Genomic DNA, 22,791 nt, shown 5'->3' with positions numbered 1-22,791 from the left:
CCTAGTGCTGTTGTTGTTGTGACGCTTTGACACAAACACGCACGGTACGTGTCCATGCGTTGTGATGCATTGAAACATCGCGCGCTTTCACATGTGCCTCCGCGGCCGTCTGGAACGTTCTTCCTTCCGATATTAGGAAGCCACTTAAATCATCATCTAGATTGACAAACTAATTTATTTCGAACTGCTTTTTGTGTTTACTTTGTTGTCCTTCCCCCGCACCTCCGATTCGCGCGGTCGCCTACGTTAGCTGCGAAAGAAGTTCAACGTACGTACGTACACACACGCGTGCACGGTGCGTGTCCGTGCATTGTGGCGTGACTAAGCATGCGCGTCCCGCGTTGTGCCGTCGCCCTGCCCCAGGTCGCCGGCGTCGTCGGTCGCGCCGACCTGCTGTGCGCCCTCTTCTTCTTCCTCTCCTTCATCAGCTACGCGACGGCGTTTTCCGGTGAGTCGACCGTTACCGCGCGTTGCATCTCAGCTACGCGACGCAGTATGTCGGTGTGCCGAGCGTTACCGCACGTTGCGAGCGGTCGATGCGCCGACTGATCGAGCGAGTGAGCGAGCGACACAAAACAAGTACGAAAAGCCCAAACTTTTTATGTACGTAACAGTTAACCGCAAGGGTAGGTCCATAATAGCAACGCGGCTGAACATCGCCGTCATCGGATCGTCTTAGCGAGAGCTATCGCGCAATGATCACGACGTTTTTTAAAAATCCTTTATATTAAGTTCGCTTGCTTGCTTGCTTGCTTAGGACCATGCAAATTTTTCTGTCGTTTTTTAACCCACTTCCCGTGATCTAATCGAGCTGACATTTTGCACACAGACTCGTTGTGCGTGACAATGAATTTTCGTGAAAAAAAATTCCTAAATTTTACACTGTTTAGGGAAAAAATGTTAAATATTTATTTACCAATTGGTTAATGCTGGCACACAATCATCTGACCCATAGGTGGCAGCCATCTCAAGCCAGAGGACGAGAGGACTCTAGCCGCCCCGATGCCACGCATATAAAGGATTTATAGTGAAAAACTTTGTTTTTACGGGTTAATTTTTTCTTCCTCCTCCTCCTCCTCCGACGCAGGCTCGGAGCACGGGGCCGCGAGTGTTTCCACGACGTGGATCGTGCTGTCGGTGATTCTGAGCGCCGTAGCCACTCTCTGCAAGGAGCAGGGCGTCACCGTCATCGTGAGTATCCCAGCCCTCCCGCTGAGCGCGGTCGGCTACGTGCGGCGCGAAGGACGTTCAACGTACGTACACCGAGCGGCGTTTCAATCGGTCAACCGATCGGTCGTCATCTCGCGTGCCGCCATCGCCCTCGATGGCACATTGCAGCGGAACGGGAGCGGTACAGGGGGGCGCGGAGCCAACAGGGGTGAAAAGAGAAACCCGTCACGACCTCAGAGGCTAACGCCGACCGAGCAGAGTAAATTTCAACCCGCGCGCAACGAGTGGCGTAAGAAAGTTAAAAGTAGTGAACAAAGTACAGCAAGGTTTCAGAGTACGCGGCCTCAGAGGCTCCAGTACCTCTCCGTTTTCTCTCTCTCTCTGTGTGTCCCTATGCTTTTTTCCCGTCACCCGAGAGATCGTGTGACTGGTGGCGACGGCACGGGGAGGCCTTCATCTCGCAGTGGAAAGATCGTGGATGATGATGATGATTATATTGTATTCTTGGTTCTTTCGGTAAAGTCACGTTGAAGGGAAGTAATAAAATAATATATATACAACATAATACAATTCTCACGACGTTTCAGCCACAATGCAAGCAGCCGTCCTCAGGTGAAGAACAGAGCTGTCGGACGCTGTCTTTCCGACAGCTCTGTTCTTTACCTGAGGATGGCTGCTTGCGTTGTGGCCGAAACGTCGTGAGAATTTTATAACGTTTTATTATTTTATTATTTCCCTTCTACGTGACTTTACCGAAAGAACCAAGAATATAAATCCCTGCAGTCACGAAAGAAGCTTTAAATCGAAACATTATATTGCAGTGAGCACGATCTCGTTTTGTCACGTTGTTGGAGAATTCACTCATTTTCTCGAATTAAACAGTTGTTGGCATTCCACCTGTCATAACAGCTCTGCGTGATAGAGGGCACTCTTCTTCCATTACACGTTTCATTCAACCCAGTCTCTGCGACGTCGTCATCATGATCATTCCCGCTCTGTCCGCTGCTGGATGAAAGCCTCGTGTGCATGCTCGCACCTTTGGCCGTCATTCCACTCCCAGCATTGTCTGCTTCTCGCCGCAGTGTAACGATGGCGTCATGGCCAAGTCCAATTTATTTGTTCTCGTTCAAATTCCATTTGCCAACAAAGCAACCCTTCCCCGCTCTCTATTGCCTCGAAATATCACCACATTGACCCGGGTCTGCCCTCACCATCCTCATTATCATCCTCATCATCATCGTTCCGTGCTCCATCCACGACTGAATGAAGGCTCGCTCATTTACGCCGAAACGACGGATCGTAACCGCGCGTCGATTCGCCGGTCGAAATCGGTTCTCGCAATCGCAAGCCGCGCGTGGGAGTCGATGATTTGCAACGTAAGCACGTGCGCACGTCGAATTTCTTTCGCTTCGCACGTGGCCAACCGTGCGTAATCGGAGGTGCCAATGTACCGCATACAAGTAGTACGAAAGAATTGCATGCAAATTACCTGCGCGAATTTTACGGCCGGATTGGCAGTTCACGTGTGGTGGGGTAAAGTGCGGGTGTGCTAACCGCTCCTTCCGGGATGGCTGGCCCGGCGTAGAAGAGAAGACCAAATACCCTCAATCAGAGGGGACTTGACCTCCTGTTGCGACGGCGGTCGCGTCGAGTGACTCGGCGTGATCCGAAGCTCCGCGCCTCCGATGAGCACGGTTCGGCTATGTACTGCGCGAAAAAAGTTTGGGGCGCGTACGTACGTACGTACGAACGTCAGCGGACAACTGAAGGCTTGAGCCATAATGGCTGCGCCTTTTTGCCTGCGCGCAAACGCGATGAGGTCTCCGGCCGGAGTGCGATTTGTGCGTCCCTGCCTGCGTGGGCTTTTAAAGAGCGCTTCTAGTCCCGTCGCGCAATGCGAGTAGCGAGGTGACTGAGCCCAATGGGAAGGGGGGGCAGGGAAAGTCTTGAGGCTCAGTGAGGATTTCGTGAATCCATCTGTTGCGTGGTGCTTGTTGGAGAGATTTATATGTTGAGTTGTTTTTATAACAACTCAACGCGAAGCCCGGTTTTTATATTAAAAAAAACGATCACAGAACCAAGGGAGAACAAACATTTCACGAACAAAAACCTCGGCTTGCTAGAGATGTTTTATACGCAGCGGAGTGCGTTCGTTGTCCCCTCGTATGCGTTGGGGATTTGTCCTCCTGAACGCCAAACACCCATCAGCGGAAATGGCCAAACATCCGAGGGCAGGACTCTCCTGCGTGTGGGGGGGGGGTGTTGGCGCTGCGTGGCAACCAGTGACCGGATGAAGCTAGTGCGGGGCCTGTAGCAAATGTTATAAAGGGGCCCTAAATAAAAAAAACACACGTAAATATTCAAACACAAATTTTCTTACTTGCACAGTTAAGTAATTGTATTTTTTCATTTACTATACAGCCAGATAATACGACAAATCGCTAACCTTAAACACCCACTTGAAGACGGTATAGTACTATAGTAATAGAGCAAGTGCAGAATCACTGAACCGGAATTGATAGCTTGAAAGCATTTAACGCGGGGCTCTTGAAAGTGCGGGGCCCGTAGCTATTACATATGTAGCTACTTCACATGTAGTAGTAGCTACTACATATGTTGTACTACATATGTAGTAGCTACTAGTAGCTACTACATATGTAGTTAGTAGTACGTACGTACTACTAGTAGCTACTACATATGTAGCTACTGTTGCTACTGGGATAATCCGGCACTGATGGTGGCATCTGTGGTTCCACAATCATAAGCGTCATTATCACTGTAATTGTTTGCGACGAACACGGTGGGTGGTTGCTCTCGTTAAAAGATTTCTCTTCCGCGCGCAAATACATTTAATTTGAACGTTAAATTTGCTTAAATTCGTAATTCGGCTAAACTCCACGTCCAAAATTGAAAACATCGGTTTGACTGCAATGCGACAATTATTGTTTTTCCATCCAACAACAATAATAATTTACATTTGCAAGGCTAATTTTCTTCCGTAGGTCCCGAAGCGCCCGTATATGCAGAGCGGGTGGGAAAGTGAAGGGATTTCAGTTGTAGCTCTGTAATATCCATGATATCCAGGAAGGGTTGCACAGCGCTGCGAGAGATTTGAATGGGGTGGACACTTTGTCTCATAGCATGAGACTGGTAGGGGACAATCGGAATGAAACTGGAGAACGTTTTTCAAAAATGCAAGAAACATTTTGCATGGTCCGTGTATCAACAGCACTTCTCCGCCTTTCCGTGCGTGCACGCGTTGTTCGTTAAACTGCAAATGAATCAGTTGAACATGTAGTGGGCATCACGTAAATATAAATGTGTCGTTAAACCCGCCACCAGCCGACACAGCCAGTAATTACAATCAGCATCATCAGGTTGACAATATACGTATGTACATGTTTTTTGCGGAGTGAGGGAATGTGAGCACATCACACCTATTCAGTGCCGGATGAAGCTAGTGCGAGGCCTGTAGCATTTGTCATCAAGGGGCCATAAATTGAAAAAAAATATTAAAAACATTAATTTTTTACTTACATAGTAAAGTAATTGTATTCATAATCAACGTTTTTGGGTTAGATCGCGTTATTTATAAATGTGTCGTAACCCTCCACCACCCGACACGGCCAATCAGTAAAAAAGTGTCACGTTGACAAAAGACAAATAGTTCACTGCTTTAGCCCACTGGTGTAAATGTTGTGGTTTCACGCTTGAACACACCGGTGGGCTAAAGCAGTGAACGATTTGTCTTTTGTCAACGTGACACTTTTTTACTGATTGGCCGTGTCGGGTGGTGGAGGGTTACGACACATTCATAAATAACGCGATCTAAACCCAAAAACGTTGATTATGAATAATATTGGTCGCGAAAGCCTGCTACGTGTTTAACAAAGTAATTGTAGTTTTTAATTTGCTATACAGACGTAATACGACAAATCGCTAACCTTAAACACCCGGTCGTTCATAAAAGTTGAAGGCCGTATAGTACTGTAGTAATAGAGCAAGTGCAGAATCACTGAACCGGAATTGATAGCTTGAAAGCATTTAGCGCGGGGCCCTTGAATGTGCGGGGCCCGTAGCATTTGTAGCTACTTGTGCTACTATTGCTACTACGATAATCCGGCACTGATTACAGTCTTCGTTCCCTGCGTAGGCTTCCAGTAAAAATACAGGAGCGAGTTTAAAGTTCTTGTAATGGCCTTCAAGGCCCTGACAGGGTTTAAGCTCAATCGCATCTGGTGGGATCTGCTCAAACCGTGTACCTCGGTACGGCAACTTCGATCCACCAAATCCGCGGTTTGAAAACCGCGTTTATTTCTATATCCTTTGAGTTTTTCGCGTTTATTTCCTCTTGCATATCCGTCTGCGTAAGGGTGTTGGGTTGATTTCCTCTGAGTTTTAATGTTGATCGGGTTTTTTTTTTACTGTTATTCTGTTGTACAGCGCTGTGAGGCCTTGTGTGAATGGAGCTATATATATATAAATTAACCCGTAAAAACAAAGTTTTTCAATATAAATCCTTTATATGCATGGCATCAGTTTTATTTTATTATTCATTTCTGCTTTTCTTGAGTAAGAGTTTCATTTTTATCACATTGGTATTTTAAATAAAATATGAAAAAAAAAATTCCTAAAAAGTGGAAAATTTTGGAAAAAAAATTTCAGGAAAATAAATTGTCACGCACAACGAGTCTGTGTGCAAAATGTCAGCTCGATTGGATCACGGGAAGTGGGTTAAAAAACGACCGAAAGATTTGCACGGTCGTAAGCACGCAAGCAAGCAAGTGAACTTAATATAAAGGATTTAAAAACGGAGTTTTACTCGCTTACTAACGTGTCTCTCCAATGCTGTTATAGTGTTATCGGTGCTGCAGCCACACTTGGTTTAATGCCCAGCGTGCAGAAATGCCAAGTGCACACACTAAAAGTATGTTTGCTCAACAGCTTTAGCATCTGGCTCGTTGGTCTAGGGGTATGATTCTCGCTTTGGGTGCGAGAGGTCCCGGGTTCAAATCCCGGACGAGCCCTGGGTGATTTTTCTTTAAATTTAGTTATTAATTCACGTCGCATTCTTGCTTTGAAGGTTAAGCGCTGTGACATTTGGGGGTGCACTGGGACAGAATGTTGTTTTGAACTTTTATCCATGACATAAACGCGGGTGTGTACAGCTCGTCCACTGCTGGATGAAAGTCTGCTCAGTGCTCTGCCAGGCGTAGGCATTTAACACATAGGCTCTCGCGACCGCTGTGCTGTGTGTATATGTATGTTGAACTTCTTTCGCGCCATACCTAGCCGGCCGTGCTAATCGGAGGTGCGAAGGGGTCGTGAATCGGCACGTTTGTTCGCGTTACAGCTTCATTAATTGTCTGTGTCGGGCTTGGCGGAGGGCGCGCACGACACACATTTTACCTACGCAATCTGACCCAATCGATTGCGATGAGGCACGCCGGTTGCTTCACCATACTTGAACCATGCGGGTCGGCACGGGCTGCGAAAGGGTTGGCCCCCAGGGCCCGTTCCGAAATGACTGGGTGGGGAGGGGCTGGTCACCCCGTGGTGCCCTTATAAAACTCAACGTTTAACCTACTCACGCCGGCTTGTGCCCGCCCTCACAGTCGGCCATATTTGCGGAATACACCACGCCGCCGTTGACCCTGGCCATTGACCGAGCAACCCAACGTTCCTGCCAGCTCCCTCCGCAGGAATGTGTTCAATGTGCCACCGGCTCCCAAGTGATGAAAGCCTACGAGGACCTGCAACAAAAGAAATGACAATGTCGGGATTGGATGCATCGTGACAGTGAAGCAATGACTGCCTTTGACAGTGAGCAGCATGCGACGTTCCGCTCTGAGCGCACCGCCACAGACCGTTCGTGCCGTACACACTACCAAACAAGCGCTGTACACAGAGACAGAGAGGCAGGTGTCACATCGTGCCTTGATTGCCCGTAACAGCGGTGAGGCACCTCCTGGCTCGTGGGCATTCGCAGCGCCGCGCGACCCCGTGTCGTCGTTTCACGTGGTCCGCTACTTAGACGTTTGACGGTGGGGGGGGGGTGGAATGGATTCAGAGATTCAGCGTTTCCCATCATGCCCCTCGCCAGTTCGTGAGGGCCCCCCCCCCCCCCACCGACCAACTCCACGGGGAAGCGAATGATTCCGCGAGCTCCATCTCCACGAATACTTGATCTGAAACGCACGCGCTCACTAATGAATACGTGGAAAACTATAGAAATCTATATATATATTCCCGTCGCTGCAAGCATCTTAGCCGCACCAATCGGGTACTGGTGGGGGGGGGGGAATAGTTTTCGACGTGGCAACGACGTCGCCGCGTTTCTAATAATAGCGCGCTCGGTCGAGATGGCCCTTTGCAGTGGCGCAGTTCCAAGTTTCATATTTTTCGGTAAAGTCACGTAGGTAAAAATAAAGAATAAAAACAATAGAAATAATAATAGAAATAAAATAATAAATCACGACGTTTCGGAGGCAACACAAGTCTCCGTCATCAGGTGGGACCGTCACAGCTAAAGTTACTGTCTCAAGTGAGGCAAAATTCCAAGAGGCGAGCTCTTAAATGCAAGTTAAGGGGGAGGGGCTTATCTGAATGTGGTAGCCAATGAATGGAACGTGTTGGGGGGGGTGGGCGGGGCTAAAAGAGAACAATAGGTGTACCTCGACTTGGGGTTGGAGAGCAAAGCCACAACATCCACAATCTGAGTACGACGTTTCGCCAGAAATTACAACTAGCTTCATCAGGCAACAGCCAGATCTAACCCTCCCCCCCAAAAAAAAAACCTGTATTATGGATGATATTGGTCGCGAAAGCCTACGTGTTAAACTAATTTGCATTCGTTTAGCTTTGTTCAGTCATGTTTTTGTTGTTATTTTGTTTTCATATTCGGGTCACCCCCCAACCCCCATCGCCCAGGATAATCGAGGCGTGACCGTCGTGGGATGAGCGTGCCGAGCCGGCCTGTGCAGCTACCTCGTTTGCACGACGCGCGAGCGAGCGATGAAAATACAGAGCGGCGGCTACGGGCATTGCGTGCGAGTCCATTTGACGGGTTCGCGTTTCTCTCTCTATCGCCCGCCAGGCCCTGTGCTCGGCGTACGATGCCATCGCAGTCTCTGGGATCGACCCCCTCGGGTTAGCCAAGTCTGCACTGCATTTTGGGGGTGCGGGGATGAGGTCAAAGGTGAGCATCAAAAGGTCAAGGATAATAATTGCGTTCCCTTACGAAAATTCAGAGTCGGGATTCGGGCACCCGCAATTCAATTCACGGATCGAATAATTTCGTTATTAGACGCGTGTGCGGCGATGGCGCAGCCATCGATCGAGGGTCGAATTCGAACCGCGTCGTGTGATCGGCATCGCGCTCGCTGAAGCTGTTGATGCCTTCAGGGAAGTCGTGTGTGCTGTATACACAACTGCACACAATTCTGTGAGTCACTTATAACTGCTTTGCCATTACTTATTGCCGATTATGGACTATTGTCCTATCATAAAGTCCCTGGCACGTAATAATATGCTACACAGTGGAAATGGGGGTTGCAAAATGCCGATTTATTACTAATAAACCCCAATGATCCGATCGCAATTAGGGATTTAGATCGGATCATTGGGGGGGCACGTGCCACCCCCCCCCCCCCCCCCCCCCCCCACTGGCTCCACCAGTGCCCCTCTGACCCCTTTTTTTCTATCGCTCGCGCTCTGTACCGGGCTCTTGTAAAAATAAATCATATTTCTATAATAATAAAAATATATAATAAATAAAAATAACAAGTACAAGATACACACTCTGGGGGGCAGTGTTCATTTCGTTCTCGTAATTCGCGATGACAATTTTCATCAGTGAAGTGGTTGCAGTCCAAGCAATCCATTTTTCTCACATGGGGTACCTGATTAGCATTTATTCTCACTCACTACCAAGGGCATCTTAAAACAATTGTTTTCATTTTACCATGAAAGGCCCCACCTAGCCTTGTAGCTCTTTTGCAGAAGCTCCCTGGCCACAAATGATAGCCAAACGAAGTGGCTTGTGATCATCGCGTGTAGATGTATAGCAGCCAAATACTCTAAGCGCGTGATGTCGATTCTAAACGTGGAAGGAAAAACCGGAGGACCCGGAGAAAAATCCAAGCGACCACGGGGAGAGACACACGCAAACTCCAAACATACAGGCTTCAGGGTCCGGATCGAACCCACGATCTCCTGCGTACCTAGCGAGGTAGTTAACATCTCTCCACCGCGGCGCCCCATCCTTCCCTTCAACTCCTGCTGCAGGCAGATGCCCGCAGTAGCGCATTGCGAAACATACGCCCGGGCACGCAGCGTGACCACCCGCAGAGCCGCGCGGCGCACGGTGGCTCGCTTTTGAAAGAAACAAACGTGCCGAGCGGTGGTTGACGCTTTTCCCGGGCTTGTGCCGAGCGCGCAGGGCCGCCGAGGCTGCACGCTGGCGTTCGCGTGCCGCCAGGCAGCGCTGGCGACGGCCCTCCTCGCCACGCTGGCGGCGCGGTGGTGGGTGATGGGCGGCGGCGCTCCGGCGTTCACGCCCGACGATAACCCCGCCGCCTTCGCCGACGGCCTGCTGACACGCGTGAGTACTGCGCCGCGTCGACGCCGTTTAGTTCTCGCCCGCCCGGCGTCGTCGCTGCGTCAGCTGGGAGCTCAAACCTTTCCCGTTTCTGATGACGTACGTGCACATACGTGTACCAGAGGTCGCAAACGGGTTTTGATTCCTTACCCGTACCCGGCCGCACCATGGTTGCAAATGGGTACCCGTAGCCAGGTATCGGGTAGGGTACGGGTATCGGGTACCCGGTTGCGACCTCTGGACACCACCCACCTGCACCCTGCAACTGACAGATGTCTCGGAACGGCAAAGGGTTGAGAGCGCCGAGGTGCGTTTACTGTCGGCGAGCACCCGTTAAGGCTGACGCGGGCGCCTTAGCCCTCCCCCACCGGCTTGCCGATGCCACAAGGCGTGCGGGGTTCTCGTTATTTGACGGCGGTGAGTGACTTAGGCGGCGGAGAGCGTCGTCGTAGACGTGACGGGCGACCGCGGCGTGTTTCCCAAAGTTGATGACGAACGCCACCCGTACCGCCCCCCCCCCCCCGTCAAGAGTGCGATGAGTCACATGGAATAAAAGGACGACGCTCGTTGATTCATCGCTCAAGTTGAGTGCATTTAGAAAATTAATACATTTTGCGTCAGCCAGCCGGTCGGCCTAAAGCGTTTATATATTATTATTTTTTTCAACAATAACAAGTGTTCTCTATTTAAATAATGAAAATGTCTGGCCCGAGCGATGTTCGGGCAGAATGTCTAAATCTTAAACAGTCGTGCGCGATTATGCATTATTCATTGCACCTAATCTTCTGCCAGCTGTTCCTGTTTACGAGTCTCCCCGCCAGCTACCAAATGAGACATCAGCGCAACTTATTGCGAAAACTTTTTTCATATTTTTTTTTATATCTGTCCCAATTTAATGCCAATGAATACTTTGATAAATCAAAGGAAAATTTGTTAAGATCGTGTTTTTTTTTATTCAACTTGTACTCTTTCTCAAATTAGCATTGAGGCAATGGTACTCATCGACCGTTTACAGCCCAGAGGCAGTGGTGGAAATTCCACATTCCCTACGGTGAGGATGAGACTCTCCACAGGGCGAACCCGCTGTTGATGCCCCCGCAAGGTTGCACTCAATTTATCAACCCCCGGATGTATCGGTGCATCTATGTATGTTGAACTCATTCCGCACCGTGGGAAGCCAACCACGGAAGGGGGGGGGGGGGGAAGGACAACGAACTAAACAACACAAAAATATATTCTAAAGAAATTAATTTTAAATGTAGATTTGAAAGTGCGTGGCCTCCAGTGGCTTCCTAACAACGGTGGGTTAAGTCCATCCTCAACCGACCGTCGTAATAACTGACCGTGCAGAGAACACATCCTGTCCTCACCCTGTCCTCACCCTGCCTCCTCCACCACCACCAACGCTGCTGCCACTGCTCTTACCCTCATCCGGCACGGTCAAAAGTCCACCGCGTTTTTAAAAATTTCTACTCTCGGTTCGCGTGTCTTCACGACACAGCTGGCAATTTCGTAACGTTGGCACCCCTGCCACCACCCCCCCCACCACCCACCTCTCTCTCTCTCTCTCTTCACAGGTGGTGAACTACCATTACCTCTACGCCCTCAATGCCTGGCTGCTCCTCGACCCGCAGTGGCTGTGCTTTGATTGGTCCATGGGCTGCGTGCCGCTCATCTCCGCCGCCTCCGATTGGAGGATCGTGGCGCCGCTGTGCCTGTGGCTGGCGCTCGGCGCCCTCGCGCTGCGCGCCCTGCGTGCCCACGACGAGTCGGAGAGAAGGTGGGGGTCGGATGGAAGGTCGGAGGGGGGGGGGGGGGGGCGGTGGGGAGGGGCTGGGTGGGGAGGGAGGGGCGGGGTGGGGAGGGTGAGGAGGGGCTGGGTGGGGAGGGTGAGGCTGGGTGGGGAGGGGAGGGTGAGGAGAGCCTGGGTGGGGAGGGAGGGGCTGGGTGGGGAGGGGAGGGTGAGGAGGGGCTGGGTGGGGAGGGTAGGGAGGGGCTGGGTGGGGAGGGTGGGGAGCGACTGGGTGGGAGGGGTGGGGCTGGGTAGAGAGGGACTGGTCACCCCGTGGTGCCCTTATAAAACTCAACGTTTAACCTACTCACGCCGGCTTGTGCCCGCCCTCACAGTCGGCCATATTTGCGGAATACACCACGCCGCCGTTGACCCTGGCCATTGACCGAGCAACCCGACGTTCCTACCAGCTCCCTCCGCAGGAATGTGTTAGATGAGTATCATCTATACAGCCGGGCCGATGTGACTATGCACGCGTCCTATGGAGGCATCAGCGAGGATTGGCAGATCGCACTCACACGTTTTGCACAAACATCCCTTCCCGTGTGCGTCAAGGAGGTGCTTTCGCCTGGCTCACTAGGAGAAGGCGGTACGGCAAATCTGGACCACACCTGTTCCGTCTGTATGGGATAGAGTGTTTCCCCCTCGCACGCGTGGGTATTCTCCGGGTGCTCCGGTTTCTTCTGACACGTATAAACGCTATTACTGGTTGGAACCTCCTGGTTACACCAGCCCACAGGGGATTATTGTGTCCGTCCGTCCGTCGTGCAGGGAATAATAACACGCGTGTACGCCCGTGTGTTGAGGATTGTGCGGTGCCGAGAGATGCGATGTGAACGCTCGATCATCGCCACCGTCGTCATCGTTGTTTGCCGGAACTTCGCCCCCGTCTCCCCCCCGTGCGGCAGGCGGCTCCTGCTGGCGCTGGTGCTGCTGCTGGTGCCGTTCGCTCCGGCCGCGAACGTGCTGGTGCGCGTGGGCTTCGTGCTGGCGGAGCGCGTCCTCTACACGCCGGCCGCGGGCCACGCGCTGCTCGTGACCCACGGCCTCTCCCGCCTGGCACGCCGGCACCCGCGCCACAAGGTTACCGCCCGCGCCGCCCGCTCCTGGGTTATCGCTGTCGCCCGCTCGTGGGTTATCGCTCACCCGCTCGTGGGTTATCGCTGTCGCCCGCTCCTGGGTTATCGCTTGCCCGCCGGAGACGGTGCCGCGCGCTCGAGACGGCCCCCCGTCGTGCGGTGACCGGCAACGCGACCCAGAGATCGACGCTTACATTTACATCTCCCGGCGCCGGGCCGGCGTTTCTTTAATCACCGCGACCGCCTCTGTCCCAGAGGTCGCAAACGGGTTTTGATTCCTTACCCGTACCCGTACCCGGCCGCACCAGGGTCGCAAACGGCTACCCGTACCCGGCCGGGTACAGGTAACCGGGTATCGGGTAGGGTACGGGTATCGGGTACCCGGTTGCGACCTCTCTGCTCCGTCCCCCCCTTGCGGTGGAAGTGGGCGCCGCCACTGGGCAGGTCGCGTGCGCGGCGCGGTAAAGTTACGGTCACTTCCGCCCCTTCAAATATTCCCTCCTCCAGATCCCAACGGTGTCGTGAAGTCACCACATGACCTCCTAAGATCCGCCCAATTTTGGTCTTAGCTCTTCTTCCCCTTTGCCTCCGGACTTGTGGAGACCGCTCCGTTGCCCGTCTCGGCAATCGGCCCTCCCCTGCCGCCGAGCGGAAGGCCCTTTCGCCGGTAGTGCCGCCATCATGCGCGCACGTCCGCGTGTTGAGGATCGCCGTCGCCGTTTGCCGAAGCGTCGCCCGCGTCTCTCCCCGTGCGGCAGGCGGCCCCTGCTGGCGCCGCGCCGTTGCCGTCCACGTTCCCGCTCGCGGTCCACTCGTCCGCCGCGCGATCGCCTTCGTGCGGACCTCTTGACTGCGCGTGACGTTGCCGCTGCCCGCGCGCGTGCGTGTGCGTGCAGAGGCTCCTGGGAGTGCTGTGGCTGCTGTTGGTGGCGCTGCACATGGTGCGCAGCGTTCACCGGAGCGCCCAGTGGCGCAGCGAGCAGGAGCTCTTCTCCAGCGCACTGCACGTGTGCCCGCGGAACGCCAAGGCACGTCCTCAGAGACGCAGGGAGCGGTCGCGTCTCCCGAGCGTCCGTCCACTGGCGTGTCTTTCCGAGCGGCGGTCATTTTACTGGGGGCGACTGTCCGGAGCGGCGTCGGGGCGGAGGCCCTTCTGCCGGCAGTAGCGCGAGCGAGCGGTTGCAGGGCTGCCCCTTTGAACCTTTCATAACGGCGGCGCGCTCAGGCGGCGATACGCGACGCCGCGCGCTCACGATCGCACGCGTGACGACGCGGTGCCGCGATGTAGCGCACCTACGCCGTCGCCTGGGCCAGCGAGGCGAACCCATTGGGCGCCGGGTTTTCTTTGCCTCCCCGGGGCCTTTGGGGAAAAAGCCTCCCGGGTCAATCCGCCCCGGTCTCAGCAGGCGACGAGTCCCACACGTGCGACTCCACCTCACGCTCACAATTCGGTCGCATTGAGCGATCTTTACGAGAGGTTTCACGCTCCCCTGCCACCCCACCCCACGCCACCACCGCCTCCGTTACAGACAGACACGTGGTGTTTATTGAGAGTCAAATGTACGCACGCACGTTGAACTTCTTTCGCACCTCACGCAGCCAACCGCGCTAATCGGAGGTCGGGTGGGAAGGACAACAAACTATGGGTCTCTGTGCGAGTCTATGGGTCTCTGTGTGAGTCTATGGGTCTCTGTGTGAGTCTATGGGTCTCTGTGTGAGTCTATGGGTCTCTATGTGAGTGTCTATGGGTCTCTGTGTGAGTCTGTGGGTCTCTGCGTGAGTCTATGGGTCTCTGTGTGAGTCTATGGGTCTCTGCGTGAGTCTATGGGTCTCTATGTGAGTGTCTATGGGTCTCTGTGTGAGTCTATGGGTCTCTGCGTGAGTCTATGGGTCTCTGTGTGAGTCTATGGGTCTCTGTGTGAGTCTATGGGTCTCTGTGTAAGTCTATGGGTCTCTGTGTGAGTCTATGGGTCTCTATGGGTCTCTGTGTGAGTCTATGGGTCTCTATGTGAGTGTCTATGGGTCTCTGTGTGAGTCTATGGGTCTCTGTGTGAGTCTATGGGTCTCTGTGTGAGTCTATGGGTCTCTGTGTGAGTATATGGGTCTCTGCGTGAGTCTATGGGTCTCTATGTGAGTGTCTATGGGTCTCTGTGTGAGTCTATGGGTCTCTGCGTGAGTCTATGGGTCTCTGTGTGAGTCTATGGGTCTCTGTGTGAGTCTATGGGTCTCTGTGTAAGTCTATGGGTCTCTGTGTGAGTCTATGGGTCTCTATGGGTCTCTGTGTGAGTCTATGGGTCTCTATGTGAGTGTCTATGGGTCTCTGTGTGAGTCTATGGGTCTCTGTGTGAGTCTATGGGTCTCTGTGTGAGTCTATGGGTCTCTGTGTGAGTCTATGGGTCTCTGTGTGAGTCTATGGGTTTCTGTGTGAGTCTATGGGTCTCTATGGGTCTCTGTGTGAGTCTACGTATGCACGTCGAACTTCTATGGCACAGTATTCAGCCAACCGCGCTCATCGGTGACGCGGGATAAAAAACGTCGCGTAGTGTTGCGGAACCGCTCGCCCGCGCACGATTTTTCTTCCTCGTGTTTGCGTGTGCACGTGGCGATTGTCGTCGCCCACGCGTCTGTGAACTGCGCTCACGAGCTTGATGTCGGCGTCGGACCCCAGGTGCACTACAACATCGGGAAGAACTCGGCGGACAACGGAGACGAAAGGACGGCCATCGCTTACTACGGACGGGCACTGAGGTAGCTCTGCTGTTCGTCCGTCACAGAACGAAATGGCGGCGATGAGAGCGGCGTCGGTGTGGCCCCGGACGGACGTCCTCGACGATTATTTTTACACAGCTAAATTCCAGTTTTAAGAATTTCAAAATAACGATTTGACTGTCACGTGACGAACGTTGGTAAACCTGGTGGTTCTAGTGCAGTCCGCTCTCTCGTGTCGACCACGTCGCTTGAATGAACCGCTTCCTTGGGCTCTTGCTAACGACGCCGGGTAACCCCAGCAACGTTTGCTTAATGGGCCAAACCACCGCTGATGAGACTCGTCTGTGCGCGCACATGTTTATACGTACGTTGAACTTCTTTCGCACCGTACGTAGCCAACCGTGCTCATCGGAGGTTGGGGAGGAAGGTCAACAAACGAAACACAAAAAGCAGTTCTAAAGAAATGAGTTTGTCGATCTAAACTATTTAAAAGTGCACCGCTCCAGCGGCTTTCTAATTATCGGAAGGAAGAACGTTCCAGACGGCCGCAGAAGCGCCGCGCGACGCGGTGAGCACCGTCTTTGTTCCAGACGGCCAGCCACAAGCCGCCGCTGCGAGGATGATCGTAGTGGGCGCGACGATGATTCAAGCTCCTTGAAAAACCTTGACGCGCGTGCCCCGTTGTTCCCGTTGTTCCCGTCCGCCCGCAGCCTGCACCCCGCGTACGTGCAGCCCATGAACAACCTGGGCAACATCCTCAAGGGCGCGGGGAAGCTGCAAGAGGCGGAGCAGCTGCTGAGGAGAGCCGTGCAGATTCAGTACGCCGGCGCCGCCGATGAAACGGATGATCTGCTCGCTCACTCGCTCGCTTGCTCACTCACCCGCCGACTCGCTCGCTCGCTCGCTCACAAATCCGCTCACTCCCTCATTTGCTCACTCGCTCGCACGGTCATTCACTCACCTGCTCGCTCGCTCAACAACTCAATCACAAACTCGCTCACTCACTCTCTGGTTCACTCACTCACTTGCTCACTCGCTCTCTTCCTCAAAAACTCGCTCACCCATTTGCTCGCTCACTCATGCACTCTCTTGCTCGCTCACTCACCCACATACTCACTTTCTCGCGCACTGCCTCAATCACTCACTCACCCGCACACTCACTTGCTCGCCATCTCACTCAATGATGTTAACACTCCTCCCCCGCCCCCCACCACCGACCCGGCAGACCGGACTTTGCGGCTGCCTGGATGAACCTGGGGATCGTGCAGAACAGCCGGGGAGACTTCCTCGCGGCTGAGCAGAGTTTCCTCACCGCCCTGCGCCATCGCAAACAATACCCCGACTGCTACTACAACCTGGGCCGGCTGGTGAGGCCCCAGGCCCGCGTGTCTCCTGCTGCGCGCGCGTGCGTGCATACGTGCGTGCGTGCGCTTGTGCATGCGCTTGTGCGTGCGTGCGCTTGTGCGTGCGTGCGCTTGTGCGTGCATGCGCTTGTGCGTGCGATGTGGCAGTGCAGCGGTTAGCGCGCTGAGCCACGAAGTTGGATTCCCTCTCACGACCAATGACACTGGAGGGCGGCCAGCACGACGCGCGACCGCCCTTGTCGCCCGAGTGCTGACGTTTACACACCGCGCAACGTACTCACTTAAGGCTGAGTAAACCTAGGGGAGTGACAGGACCGGTTCAGATATCCATCGCGGATGTTGGCGGCGAGCGGGAATCGAACTCGGGTCACCGGGTTCACGCCACGCCAAAATAATGTCTCGAAAACCAAACGCCCGCTCGGCAATTCGTAAATGAAGTCGTGGACCCCAGCCAGCGTCGTGGGCTGTGGGTCTCCCACCCCTGGTGTGCGTGCATACATACGGCTGCACGTATGTGCGTACGCACGAGCGTACGAATCCGCATTTGTACGCACTTATGCACCGAACAAAAGACGGCCACCGCATCGTGCGCTTCCAGATGCGCTTCTGTGCCCGTCTGGAATGCTCTTCCTTGCGATATTAGGAAGCCACAGGAGCTGTGCCCTTTTAACGTCATCGTCTATATTTCAAACTTTATTTCTTTTCGTGTATAGTTTGTGGTCCTTCCCCCGCACCTCCGGTCAGAACGTTTCGCTACGTACGGTTCGAAAGATGTTGAGCATACGCACGTACGTGCGTACGTACTTGCGTATGCATCCACGTGCGTACGTGCGTACAAGCCCGCGTGTCCGCTGGCGCTGTGAGCAGTACCTGGACGTGCAGAGGCCGGCAGACGCGCTGGAGGCTTGGCGCACCGCCACCCTGCAGCAGCCATCGCACCGACTCGCCTGGAACAACATGATCGTGCTGCTCGACAACTCGGGTGAGTGGGGGGACCCCACGGCATCGCCCCCCCCCCTACACACACACTTCCTCTTCCCCCCTCCTGCCGCCAGGTGAGGGTTGCTGTCACGCACGCCACACGAAACCCACGGGCCACTGGACGTCACTTTCAGCGAAGTGCCCGGTCCCGTCAAGAGAGACGGGGCTGGGGTTTACGTTACACCGGTCCCCTCTGTTTGGAGGCAGCTGCTTGTCCCGGGAAATGTTTTAGGTCCTTCCAGGGACATCTAAAGTCCTGGCTTTTGTCAGCTGCGTGATGATAGTAACCCTATGACCAAATCACCCGCAATGCGCCCGATCACAAAACGAAACTATAAACTGAACTATCTTTTATTTTACCAGGTAAGGCCCACTGAGCTATGTAGCTTTTTTCAGAAACGATCTGGCCACAAACGGCAGCTCAACAAAGTGGCCTATCGCGTGTAAATCTACAGCAGCCAAATACTCGGAACGCGCTACATCGATTCTAAATGTGTAGGAAAATAACCGGTGGAGCCGGAGGAAATTCCACGCGAACACGGGGAGAACACGCGAGCTCCAAATATACAGCAGCAGGCGTCAGGGTCGGGATGGACCCCACGACCTCCTGCACACCAGGCGAGGTAGTTAACATCTCATAGCCACCGTGATGATGAGAGAGAGAGAGAGACACGCAAATTCCAAATACACAGCAGGTGTCATGGTCGGGATCGAACCCGCGACCTCCTGTACACCAGGCGAGGTAGTTAACATCTCCCAGCCACCGTGATGATGAGAGAGAGAGAGACACGCAAATTCCAAATACACAGCAGGTGTCATGGTTGGGATCGAACCCGCGACCTCCTGTACACCAGGCGAGGTAGTTAACATCTCCCAGCCACCGTGATGATGAGAGAGAGAGAGAGACACGCAAATTCCAAATACACAGCAGGTGTCATGGTCGGGATCGAACCCGCGACCTCCTGTACACCAGGCGAGGTAGTTAACATCTCCCAGCCACCGTGGTGCCCACCCCGTGTCTTGGGAGCGAAGCGTGGTTGGCGTGACTGGAGGACGTGTGACATGCCGTGCCTGAAATAAATGACTGGGATTCGAGCTTTGAAGGGAAGTTGGTCTTCGAACCGTGACAGGGAATCGCGGGACGAAAGCCGCTGTGCTGGCGAAGAAGTGCACTGCCGCCCGGCTTCCCTAAGCCACAGGCATTGCTGGAATTTATAAATTTGCGCAGCGGTGAGGCAAAGTCTGTGACCATGTGATAGCCTGGCGTCACATTACCCAGCCAACGCCGCTTGGACAGAGGATACCCTGTCTGTAAAGCCCATTTAATGCATAGGTGGTCGCCCTCCTAGGTGAGAGTTAATGACCGGCACCGTTAGTGGCCTACGCGCCCGTGATGGACCGGGGCCCGCGAGAGCTCGCGAACGTTCAGGCCGCACCAACCCCACGAATACCGCGCCGTACCACGAGCGACGAGTTGCGCGACTCGGTCGCGCGCAACTGCGCGAGTTGCACGCGTGTGACGTCGATGCGACTGGAGGTTGAGTTGCGTGCTGATTTCTCTCCTCTCTCTGTCTCTCTCTCTGTCTCTCTCTCGTCGATGCGTGGGCCCGGCTCGCGAGTAAACGAGTCACGATCCTCACCCACGGCCTTCGCTTTTTTTGTCCCCCCCCACCACGGCCGACCTTTGGACGTAACTCGTAACAAATCCGCCTCTCCTGCCCACGACCCCCCCCCCCTTCGCCCTGCCCCCTCCCCCCGGTGGCCTGCAGGGAGCATGGAGGAGGCGGCGAGGATCGGCCGGCTGGCCCTCCAAAGTGTCCCCGGCGAGCACGGCCTCCTGTTCACGGTGGCCAACGTGCTGGGCAAGACGGGCCGGTTTCAGGTGACCTCCAGCGCCATGCAGAATCTTCTTGGTTCTTTCGGTAAAGTCACGTAGAAGGGAAGTAATAAAATAATAAGAAGAAAACATAACAAAATACTTCTCACGACGTTTCGGCCACAATGCAAGCAGCCGTCCTCAGGTGATTTTACCGAAAGAACCAAGAAGATGAATCCCTGCAGTCACGAAAGCTTTACATCGAAATTCGCCATGCAGAAGTCGGCGGGAGGGGGGGGGTGTAGCGGTTACCTGGCCGAGCTGCGAACCCGACGAGCCGATCTTCTTGGTTCTTTCCGTAAAGTCACGTAGAAGGGAAATAATAAAATAAGAAGAAAAAAACATAATAAAATACAATTCTCACGACGTTTCGGCCACAACGCAAGCAGCCGTCCTCAGGTGAAGAACAGGGCAGTCTTTCCTCCCGCGATTCCCTGTCATGGTTTTATGTTTATTATTTTATTATTTCCCTTCTACGTGACTTTACCGAAATAACCAAGAAGATGATAAACCGATGAGCCGAGTTCGATTCCCATCGACGCCAGTGACGGTTGTCTTAGCCGGTCTTGGGCCTCCCCCTAGGTCGGCTCAGCCTCGAATGGGTACCTGGTGCGGTGTGTAAACATCGCCACTGGGGAGACAAATGCGGCCGGGCGTGGTGTTGGCCACCCACCCCCTCGTGTGCCGTGCCGGCCTTCATAGGTGCTCGCTAACAGCACTTGCCCCAACAGTTCGTTCAGGCTATATGGGGGATCGTTATCTTTGATGGAGGCGTAATTCGTTAATTTACCCCGTCTGGCCTGTTTTTTTTTCATCACAAATGACTCGGGGGCGGGGGGGGCCCCCCACATGACCTTCTGCCCCGGGCTTCTAGCCGAAGGCCTGTCATCGTCAGCCACCATCAATCCACTGCTGGGACGAAGGCCTCCCCAAGCTACTGCGGGCCTTCTAGGAAGGGTCCTCGCCTATGGGCACACCGGCAGGTCACGAACATCGGTCCACGCGAACCCCCCGTGTCTCGGCCGCCGATGAGACGCCGACACGTCGAAGCCGACCCCAAAAGTTTTCTGCTCTCAAGGTGCACTCCCAGAAGGCCGTGCGGCCAACGGGTTGTGTAAAAACCCGCCCCCCCCCCCAAAAACAAACCACGTTGATTTTTTTCACGTGCAGGGACAGGCATTGTCATGAATTCCGCTGCGAAGCGAACAAACAAATACATCGGCGCACGCAAAACGCCGAGGCCTTGGGACGCTCGTTTCAAGGGTGGCACCGTGAGCCACTTCCGCACCGCTCGCCGCAGAGTCGAGCGCGCTGCGGACTTCCAAGGCCTTATCCCGCTGCCCACTTCCTCCCTTGTGGCTTTGGCACGGTGCCGCCCCCCCCCCCCCCCCCCCCCCGCCGCTTAACCCACGCGGCCCTGACGCACGCTTTCGCAGTAGAGCTGAGCCGTGCGGTTATTCAACCGACCGGTTAATCTGACCCGCCAATCGCAAAGTACTACGGTGAGTTTCGATTTAAAGCTTTCGTGACTGCAGGGATTCATCTTCTTGGTTCTTTCGGTAAAGTCACGTAGAATGGAAATAATAAAATCATACAAATAAAACATAATAAAATAATTCTCACGACGTTTCGGCCGCAACGCAAGCAGCCGTCCTCAGGAGTCTTCAGACTCTGTCTTCTCGACAGAACTGTTCTCCACCTGAGGACGGCTGCTTGCCTTGTGGCCGAAACGTCGTGAGAATGATTTTATTATATTTTATTTTTATTATTTTACTACGGTGAGCTTCTTTCGCGGCATACGTGGCCAACGGCGCTAAACGGAGGTGCCGGGGCAAGGACGGCAAACTGATCTGGATGATTTAAAAGTGCATCGCAGCTCCCAGCGGCTTCCTCATATCAGAAGAAAGAGGCGCTCCAGACGGCCGCAGAAGCGCACCAGCCAACCGTGATCACGAAGATTGTCCGGGTGCGCTGACTGCGCGCATGGCATCGTGGCACCGCTACGAACCCGGCGACCCGAGTTCGATTCCCGCTCACGGCCACCAACACCGGTGACGATTACCTGAACCGGTCCTGGGCCTCCCCTAGGTCGACTCAGCCTCAAATGAGTACCTGGTGCGGTGTGTAAAAATCGCCACTGGAGAGACAAAGGCGGCCGGGCGTGGTGCTGGCCACCCACCCCTGTGCCGGCCTTCACAGGTGCTACTCGCTAACAGCACTTGGCCCAACAGTCTGTTCAGGCTACACGGGGGACCTTCGTCTTATTTGCGTGCACATCGCCGAGGATCAATCTCCCGCCTATCTCCCTGTGCTCCGCAGGATTCTGAGAGCCTCTACCTCCAAGCTCTCAAGGGGAACCCGAACGCCGCCAACTATCACGGCAACCTGGGTAGGTGGTTCCTCCGATCATGCGCGATGCTTCGTGTGTGTGTGTGCGTGTGTCCGTCCTGTTTTATTTTGGCCGGCTGCGTCGACCGACTCGCCTGAAATGCTCCATCCCTTTTCCCGTCGGTACCCCCCGGAGTAAAAAAAAAAAAACATTTTTCCCTTTGCGACGGTCCTTCCGTTGTTTCGGGAACGTTGTCGGGATTTCGGTTTCGGTTTTGCTCTCCCGTGCGTCTGCTCGCCAGCGCGCCCGTGATAGCCGCGCTGCTGCGCTACGAACCCGGCGAGGCTAAGTTCGATTCCCGCTCACGGCCACCAACACACCGGTGACGGTTAATCCTAACCGGTCTTGGGCCTCCCCTAAGTCGACTCAGCCTCAAATGAGTGCCCGGTGTGATGTGTGAACGTCGTTTAGGGAACGTGTCGTCTGTGCTCACCACCGTTGTCGCCAAACCCGCGCGCCGGTGACCCCAGCGTGTCGGAGTGCGGGGTCGCAAACGACCCGCACGGCATTGGGGAGGCCCGCCCGTGCTCATCCAGCAGTGGAGTGCCAGGCAGGGGCCCGTACTCCTTGCATCATTTGGATGTTGAGAAGCCCCAGGAAGCCGGTTGTCTCTGAATCGCAATTCCAGGCATTGAAAAACTGTGTGAAAGGCTAATTCGAGCGATATTGCAAATTACTCATTTAGGGGTGACACGTGGCAATTTGTGTCAACCTCAACCTTTTCATCCTTGCAGCAGCGGCAGCGGCTTTTGGCTCAGCCATCGAACACGGACGGTGGTTGCCGTATCGCGGGGCGCTTTCAGATGAGCTTCCGCGGCCGTCTGGAACGCTC

General features: G+C 54.1%; 1 protein-coding gene and 1 non-coding gene across 3 annotated transcripts in view; both read left to right on the top strand.

Moving 5' to 3' along the window:
- TMTC4 (transmembrane O-mannosyltransferase targeting cadherins 4) overlaps positions 1-22,791 on the top strand; it is a 55,174-nt gene that overhangs the window by 29,578 nt on the left and 2,805 nt on the right. Inside the window, exons 5-17 of one of the 2 annotated variants that reach the window (XM_061575127.1) lie at positions 364-448; positions 1,088-1,191; positions 8,267-8,368; positions 9,611-9,772; positions 11,347-11,549; positions 12,470-12,644; positions 13,537-13,668; positions 15,309-15,388; positions 16,060-16,167; positions 16,575-16,716; positions 17,581-17,695; positions 19,464-19,576; positions 21,890-21,959. In XM_061575127.1, the coding sequence (XP_061431111.1) occupies positions 364-448; positions 1,088-1,191; positions 8,267-8,368; positions 9,611-9,772; positions 11,347-11,549; positions 12,470-12,644; positions 13,537-13,668; positions 15,309-15,388; positions 16,060-16,167; positions 16,575-16,716; positions 17,581-17,695; positions 19,464-19,576; positions 21,890-21,959 (1,591 nt within the window). The remainder of the gene's footprint in view (positions 1-363; positions 449-1,087; positions 1,192-8,266; positions 8,369-9,610; positions 9,773-11,346; positions 11,550-12,469; positions 12,645-13,536; positions 13,669-15,308; positions 15,389-16,059; positions 16,168-16,574; positions 16,717-17,580; positions 17,696-19,463; positions 19,577-21,889; positions 21,960-22,791) is intronic. The other variant, XM_061575128.1, reaches the window with a different exon arrangement.
- On the top strand, positions 6,126-6,197 carry TRNAP-UGG (transfer RNA proline (anticodon UGG)). Its single transcript has one exon. It is a non-coding gene; the product is annotated as a tRNA-Pro (tRNA).

Source organism: Lethenteron reissneri, chromosome 57, assembly GCF_015708825.2.
Source record: "Lethenteron reissneri isolate LAM-NWPU_2019-01 chromosome 57, ASM1570882v1, whole genome shotgun sequence".
In the NCBI taxonomy this organism is placed as follows: Eukaryota; Metazoa; Chordata; class Hyperoartia; order Petromyzontiformes; family Petromyzontidae; genus Lethenteron; species Lethenteron reissneri.
Note: the sequence above shows the minus strand (reverse complement) of the source record. Positions and strands in the feature narration are given on the sequence as shown.